Below are 8031 nucleotides of genomic sequence, written 5' to 3'. Positions count from 1 at the left end.
ATACTTAACATGTGGCAGGAGGAGCCGGGGATCGAACCACCAACCTTCCGATTAGTGGACGACCTGCTCTGCCTCTGAGCCACAGCCGCCCCACATATTAATTACTAATGCACATGTATGTTTTTTTTTTTTGTGATTTTTCTCTTACATGACACAGTAATTCTGATGATGAATCCGGTTCTGGATCTGGCTCGGCATCAGGGTCCGGCTCAGGCTCCAGTTCCAGCTCCTCCAGCAGCAGCAGCCAATCAGGGAGCAGTGACTCAGGTAGTGGCTCAGACTCTGGCAGCCAGTCAGATTCTGACACGGAGAAATCTAAGGAGAAGATGGAACCGCCAAATAAGTCAAACATCGATGGAGCTGAGGTAAAGAAATGTGATTTCAAAGATTGCTTCTTATTTGTTTCTCCAACTGGACGTGGAGAAAATGAAATTATTCTGATGATAAAATGTTCATGTCATTATGTGTTAACTATAAAGCTTGAAAAAATAGACTGAGCATTTTATTATATCTCTGTTTAGGAATGTAGAGTCACAATACTCAGAGTTCAGATAGTTTGACCTTTGACCTAGTTTGACACAGTTTCAGAACTCTGCCATTGGCACACAGTTCATTTTGGGTGTTTAACACAGTGGTCAGCTCTTGTCATGTGAAAGCTTTTAAGGTGTTCACATATTTTTGACTTAACTGTGCTATTTAAATTGCAGTTCTGGAAGTCCAACCCAAGTATCCTAGCAGTGCAAAGATCTGCTATGCTCAGGAAACAACAGCTTCAGCAGCAGCAACAGCAGCAGCAACAGAGACAAAGCTCCTCGAATAGTGGATCTGATGAGGTTTGTTTCAAACTGATCCCCAATACACTGTGCCATTTGACTGCGAACACCATTTGGAGATGTCACAAGTGTAATTAAATGTAACATCTGTAATTGGAGGTGCATCATGTGATTATTTATGAACATAATCTCTTCAATGATGATCTTTTCTAGGACTCATCAAGTAGCGATGAATCTGACTCATCAAGTGGATCTAAAAGGAGAAGAAATTCAGGCTCCTCTTCTGGATCGGGTTCTGGGTCTGGATCGGGTTCTGGATCAGATTCATCCGCAGAGGGCAACAGTGACGAAACGGCATCAGACTATGAGCCCAGTCACAAAATCAAAAGCAGAAAGCCCCCAACCAAGTAAGTGGACAGTTACTCTTTGCTAGCTGGCTGAGTACACTGGGTTTTTGTTTATGTCCTTCTAAAATGTCAGAACTTGACTTGTATCCGTGCAAAGTTTGTCACTAAAGAGGTGGTTCGACATTCCTCTAATTCAGGGCAACAAAAAAAGCCAATAACTTTTTTAGCAAATGCCACTGACAAAGAAACCTGAAGCCTCCAGCTGACTTTTTCAGTACAGGGAGCATGAGTTAGCACTTGTATAGTGAAGGTTTTGATAGCAAACATGGTAGAGTGTGCTGTTTTTGGACATAAACCAGACCCTGGAGCTTCCTTCCACTATCTACTACATAATAACAATGTGAACATACTTTAACATTGTAGCAGATATTACATATTTTACAACCAGTAACGTTGTCTCAGACACCGCCTGTTAAAGCTCACTAGCTAACAAACAAAGATGCTAACTACACTTACCATTCTGATTTGTCTGCCCCTTATTTGGGTCGGACTGAGGTTCAAACATGTAGACTACAGCTGGATCTCTCCAGTGTTTCCTCTAACCCTGGCAATCTCAATGCAACAGTTCTTTAGCAGCGGTGGTGGGCGGGGCATTCATGCATCCATGTTATCCAATAACCATGTTAAAATATTAATCATAAAACGTGAGTGGAGGGGAGCACTATTTCCCATTGTAGTAGTCATTCACCTAAGTTGTTTAGGTATTGATTGTAAGACCTGTGATCTTTAAAGGAATACAAAGAGTGCCCCATTACCTCTTCACCTCTTGTCATGTCTAAGGATGAGTTTTCGAAATGGTAAGAAAAGCAGCAGCCAGAAGAAGAAAGCCAAAAAGGGTTCTTCTTCTGAGGACGAGGACGACGGCTACAAGAAGGTGGCGTCTGCGGGTCCACGGCGGCAAGCCACAGTGAACATCAGCTACAAGGAGGATGAGGAGCTGAAAACAGACTCAGATGACCTGGTGGAAGTACTTGGTGAAGATGTCCCCCAGCCTGAGGAGGATGAGTTTGAAACACTGGAGAGAGTGATGGACAGCAGGATAGGAAGGAAGAGAGGTAAGGAACACAGTGCTACTTGGTGCTGCTTGTATATGGAAATGACTTAAAATGCTCATCCTTAGTCCATGATATAGACGGGGATTTAGCCAGGTATGGAATTTAAGGATTAATTAAGGACAAAAAAATATTTTAACCCAGTAAGGATGAATAAAGAGAAGTTGTATTGTTGCCTTTTTTCTCTAACAGCAACAGGAAGTGTAACCACTGTATACGCTGTAGAAGCAGACGGGGACCCCAATGCCAACTTCAATCCCAACAAAGAGGTCGGTGAGATCCAGTATTTGATTAAGTGGAAGAACTGGGCCCACATCCACAACACTTGGGAGACAGAGGAGACACTCAAGTTACAGAATGTCAAGGGCATGAAGAAACTGGACAATTTCAAGAAGAAAGACCAGGAGAAAAAGAAATGGTGAGAGCTTGTTATCTTATAGTTTTATACACTGACAGTGAAGGCTGCCCAGTCTTCTACTGACCTCTGAGCCATAAGACTACTAGGACAAATATGACGACAACCACATGACAGACAAACATACATTTGTTGGTTGATTGGGTGATGATGGTATGCAGTCTATTGCTTACTTTCTAATGCTTTATTTTCTCTCCCCAGGTTAAAGGCGGCTTCACCAGAGGATATAGAGTATTTCAATTGTCAGGAAGAATTGATGGATGACCTGCACTCTCAGTACCAGCTTGTAGAGCGAATCATAGGTGCGCTTCTGTCTGTATCGTTTGTTGTTTTTAATATATTTGATGCCACTGGATTTGTGTGACTAAATAGGTCTCTGAATTCCTTTGAGCAGGACATTCAAACCAGAAGTCAGCGGCTGGTTACCCGGACTACCTGTGCAAGTGGCAGGGTTTACCATACTCGGAGTGCAGCTGGGAAGACGGTGCCCTGATTGCCAGAAAGTTCCAGAAATGCATCGATGACTATATGAGCCGAAACCAGTCCAAGACCATTCCATCCAGAGACTGCAAGGTAACTTGCTGCCATGTCTCTATGGGCAGTGTCTCTATGTTAGTAATGCGTTACACCTTGGTAGATACACCCTAAGTTTTGAATTTAGTGTAGCTTGGTGTGATCTCTTCTGTGTCAGTTTCCAATCTTAAATAAACGGAACTGTGAGTTTTTGCTTGAAGACTAACTTCACCAGGTGCTAGGGTGTTAACAGTACACAAAATTCACAGTTCTGTATAAACCTTGGTTTTGGAACAGTTTACGCATGAGCTTGGCTAAACTGGTTAGCTGGGCTCAGCCGACCAGCATGCTATAACTAATATACAACAACATATGCATTATCAAAACTTGTGGTCTGCACACTATTCCCTTTCCACGCTTAAAGACATGGACCTAAGTAGATTGTTTTGAGAGTTGTTTGAGTTACAGGCCGTACCAAACCGAGGAAGTAGCACACCAAACGGTTTGGGATAAATACACATACCATTACACCCTTACCAGCTGTTATTTTTTCCTGTAGGTGCTAAAACAGAGACCCAGGTTTGTGCCCATGAAGAAGCAGCCAGCTTACATAGGAGGTGATGGACTGGAGCTCCGAGACTACCAGTTGGACAGTTTGAACTGGATGGCCCACTCCTGGTGCAAGTATGATTCAAGCAATCCTTCATTTCTCAGCACTGCATTATCTCAAATTCCATTCTGTAATTATAGTTTTCCCTGTATACCCTCAAATCTACAGTTGCACCTAATATATAAATGGAATAAATCCCATGATTGTTGGATCGTTGTCACTTTGCAAGCCCACAATCTCAATTTTTGCTCTCTTCTACTCTGTCTTCTCTCATAGAGGTAACAGTTGCATTCTTGCTGATGAGATGGGTTTAGGGAAGACCATCCAGACCATCTCCTTCCTCAACTACCTGTTTAATGAGCACCAACTGTACGGGCCCTTCTTGCTGGTTGTGCCTCTCTCTACACTTACCTCTTGGCAGAGAGAAAATCTGCTCTGGGCCCCACAGATGAATGTTGTGGTCTACCTAGGAGACATTGGCAGCAGAAACATGGTATGGTAGTTCCCCTTTTCCTGTAATTAAAGGTTAAGATGTGTGGATGCAAGCAGCAAAGGCTTGAATGTGTTAATGAAGTCCTAACATTTGTGTTATTTTGTTTCCTTTTCTCCTGTGTTTTCATTTAATAGATTAGGACACACGAGTGGATGCACGTGCATAGCAAAAGAATGAAATTTAACATCCTCCTCACAACATATGAGATTCTTCTCAAAGACAAGGTCAGCAGCTATTTCACTTTATCATGGATTATAGTCTTGCTGTTGTTTGCCACTTAATCAGTTTTCTGGAGTTTAGCATATATGAAATGCTAACGGTCAGTTCTAAACCTGTGCAGTGTGATATTAACACATGTAAAACCTGTAACAAATGTGTGTCTGCAGTCATTTTTGGGCAGTGTTAGCTGGGCCTTCATTGGTGTGGATGAGGCACACCGACTGAAGAATGATGACTCCCTCCTCTACAAGACCATGATCGACTTCAAGTCAAATCACAGGCTCCTTATCACAGGAACGCCACTGCAGAACTCCCTCAAAGAGCTCTGGTCCCTGCTGCACTTCATCATGCCCGAGAAGTAGGCCATATCAATTGTTACACTTATAGAACAACTAATTTCTTACCTTTCTGTGGGGATGTGAGGTGTTCTGAGTATGTTTAGTACCTCTTGATACAATCATGGATATACTAAAGGCTTTAATTACTGTACTGCCTTTTCTCTGCCCATCAAATGATGCAATATATGAATTGGCAACTACAACGTAAAAAGCTTCACTTAACTTAAAAAATTAGAATAATATAATTTAAAATACACAGTAATTTGTCGTTTTACAATGCGAAGAATGCGTGGAATAAAAAGTTGCTACTCCCCACTGATGTGCGTTGTATGTCATGTTCTTTCAAGGTTTCACTCTTGGGAGCTGTTTGAGGAGGAACATGGTAAAGGCAGGGACTCGGGTTACACCAGTCTGCACAAAGAGCTAGAACCTTTTCTACTGCGCCGAGTCAAGAAGGATGTGGAGAAATCTCTACCTGCCAAAGTGGAGCAGATCCTTCGAGTGGAGATGAGTGCTATCCAGAAACAGTATTACAAGTAAGAGCTCTCTGAGTCGGTTAGGTTAGTTGCACGGCTGACCGAGCTAATGGCAGTTAGCAGATCGTTAATTAGCAATCTTTCCAGAAACTATCAGGAAACTCTGTAAATGACCTCGGTACTGAAATGTTATTCCCAGTCCATCTCGGGGGCTGTGTTCAACCCTGCTAACAGCAAATACAGTTAACAGCAGTTAATTAGCGATGAGTTACTTTAGCCAGTAGGCTATCTGTCCTTCAGGAAACTAATCAAAACTAATCACAGAGAGCTGAAGCAGAGCAGCCAGAGGACATCAGAGGGAAAACCAGATAATATTTTCTCCATGAAAATATGATCCAGTTTCACCAAAATCACTGAATAAAGTTATACAGTGCTTTTGTGCAGTAATCAGTAAGGCCATAGATGGATGTAATACATCGGCCCTCAGAAACACTCAGGTGTCATAAATGAGAAGGTGTTTCATTGGACGCAAAATTAGTATAGTAGTGAAGTAGTAATGTTCCAATGACATTTTGACACATAACCATTTTATTATGACAACATCTTATTTTTGTTAGGGGCCAACAATTGCTCACTGGCAACAATACTGTGTCACAGTGCCTGTGGTGTCGAGTAACAGAGAGAAGAGTCAGTCGTTATGGAAGAGGATATTTCTAGTTAATCTAATTTTGCTACGAGAAATCATAGAGTAATTTATAGAAAACTCTACTAATGATTATGTTTATTTCTTCTATTTGTGATCAGATGGATCTTGACCAGGAACTACAAGGCTCTAAGTAAAGGTACCAAAGGCAGCACGTCAGGCTTCCTGAACATTATGATGGAGCTGAAGAAGTGTTGTAACCACTGTTACCTTATCAAGCCACCAGAGGACAACGAGTTCCTTAACAGAGCTGAAGCCTTACAGGTCTGCATATTATATGCTATTGTGTTGCAACATCCGTGTTTCTGTTAGTGCTGGACGATTGTATATTTTTAAAATTTCAGAATTTTGTAATTAGGTTTTTATCAAAATAAAATCTGGATATATAATAGGTTTCCAGTTATAGAGGATAGACAAGTAACTGTTAGCTCCTTTTTTCCCTTTTACAGCAACTGATCCGCAGCAGTGGGAAGCTGGTTCTGTTAGACAAACTGCTGCTGCGTTTGAAAGAGCGAGGCCACAGAGTCCTCATCTTCTCCCAGATGGTACGGATGCTTGACATCCTGGCTGACTACCTGAGGAGCCGACAGTTCCTCTTTCAGGTAACTACACGCTGTTCTCACATGACCATCAGTACAGTATACATACATGCACAGATATGCTCCAGAAAAACACTTCCATTCCACCCAACCAGGTAATATGAAATGCCAGCTACACATTTCTGTAAAAAAAAATAAAAAATGTTCTAAATGTTGTAATTCTGTGTAGAGATTAGATGGCTCCATCAAAGGGGAGATGAGGAAGCAGGCGCTGGATCATTTTAATGCTGAAGGTTCAGAGGTAAGTTCTATGGCCTGGATACAGAAAATGCTTTCTGTGCTTCATTTTAATAAACCAGGACTGTAACATATTGTGAACCTCCACTTGTTTGCACAGGATTTCTGCTTCTTGTTATCAACCCGAGCAGGAGGTCTGGGTATCAATCTGGCATCAGCTGACACAGTCGTCATCTTTGACTCAGACTGGAACCCTCAGAATGATCTGCAGGCTCAGGCCAGAGCCCACAGGATCGGACAGAAAAGACAGGTAAGCAGTATCTGTCATAAACCATTTCCATTTCATTGTATTTTCCCACTGTATGCCAGCTTCACCTATGTTGACATGCCATGCAGTTGGCAGTTAGTAATGTGTTGTTAGTTAGTGTTGACTGTAGCTACAGGAAGCTGTAGCTCCTTCACAATAAAAGCGTTGAAAAGTTGGCCAGTGTTAGCATTAACAAAAACTGCAGCTCCACTCAGTAGTGTTGCCTCTTCACTGCTGTAGATAAATATTTGTTCTAGATTACAGGAAAAGGGTAGTTATAATCGCAATGAGCCCAACTCCCTCGTAGCGATGCCTCCTCCTCAGATGGAAAACAACAGTACCTGCGTCTCGCACACAATGCGTTAGGGGAGAAGTTAAAGTATACCGCTTAGAAATTCTACAAGATATTGCAAGCATTTCTGAGTTATGTAAGGATCCCATACATCCTGGAAATTTAGAGACTAGTTTTCCAGTCATGGAAACACCTGGACATTAACTAATTTCACCAAATATTCCAGAAATGATCTACGTTGTCCTGGAAATTTTTTATTGTATTTTAGCCCATGCTGTGGCCAAATTAATGTTACAGTTAGAGGACAACTGTATAAAGTGGCAACGCTGTATGTGTTTTTCTGTTACTGTCGATATCTACCTACAGTCATACATTTCAGTCCTTTTTTATGAGATCATGAGATATGTATGTAAATTTACCAAGTAGTAGTATAGCTGTCAAATAAATATAGTGGAGTAAGAAGCACAGCATTTCCCATTAATTGCCTAGACTCTGGCAGTCCACCAATTTGTCCCGCTACAGTTTCATAACCGAACATTCTATGCTTCTCTATAACATTGTGTTTTGCGTCGTTGCTTCATCGTGCTCCCAGTACAAGTACTTGCGATCAATTAACTAGAGGACAGTCTCCCCTCACTGTCCCGCTTCCGTACGGTC

At 41.9% G+C, this 8031-nt stretch overlaps 1 protein-coding gene across 1 annotated transcript in view; it reads left to right on the top strand.

Moving 5' to 3' along the window:
* The window catches only part of chd1 (chromodomain helicase DNA binding protein 1), a gene marked incomplete at its 3' end in the record, with an annotated part of 18743 nt that extends 11658 nt beyond the window's left edge, over positions 1–7085 (top strand). The window contains 16 exon segments of the mRNA XM_035668223.1: positions 158–365; positions 708–833; positions 987–1180; positions 1961–2235; positions 2425–2650; positions 2849–2949; positions 3042–3220; positions 3720–3844; positions 4047–4263; positions 4398–4487; positions 4650–4840; positions 5168–5356; positions 6101–6263; positions 6449–6601; positions 6768–6839; positions 6936–7085. Of these exon segments, the coding sequence (XP_035524116.1) occupies positions 158–365; positions 708–833; positions 987–1180; positions 1961–2235; positions 2425–2650; positions 2849–2949; positions 3042–3220; positions 3720–3844; positions 4047–4263; positions 4398–4487; positions 4650–4840; positions 5168–5356; positions 6101–6263; positions 6449–6601; positions 6768–6839; positions 6936–7085 (2659 nt within the window).
* Positions 7086–8031: the final 946 nt, after the last annotated feature.

This window comes from Morone saxatilis, unplaced genomic scaffold, assembly GCF_004916995.1.
Source record: "Morone saxatilis isolate NCDOM2014 unplaced genomic scaffold, NCSU_SB_2.0 Contig21, whole genome shotgun sequence".
In the NCBI taxonomy this organism is placed as follows: domain Eukaryota; kingdom Metazoa; phylum Chordata; class Actinopteri; family Moronidae; genus Morone; species Morone saxatilis.
Note: the sequence above shows the minus strand (reverse complement) of the source record. Positions and strands in the feature narration are given on the sequence as shown.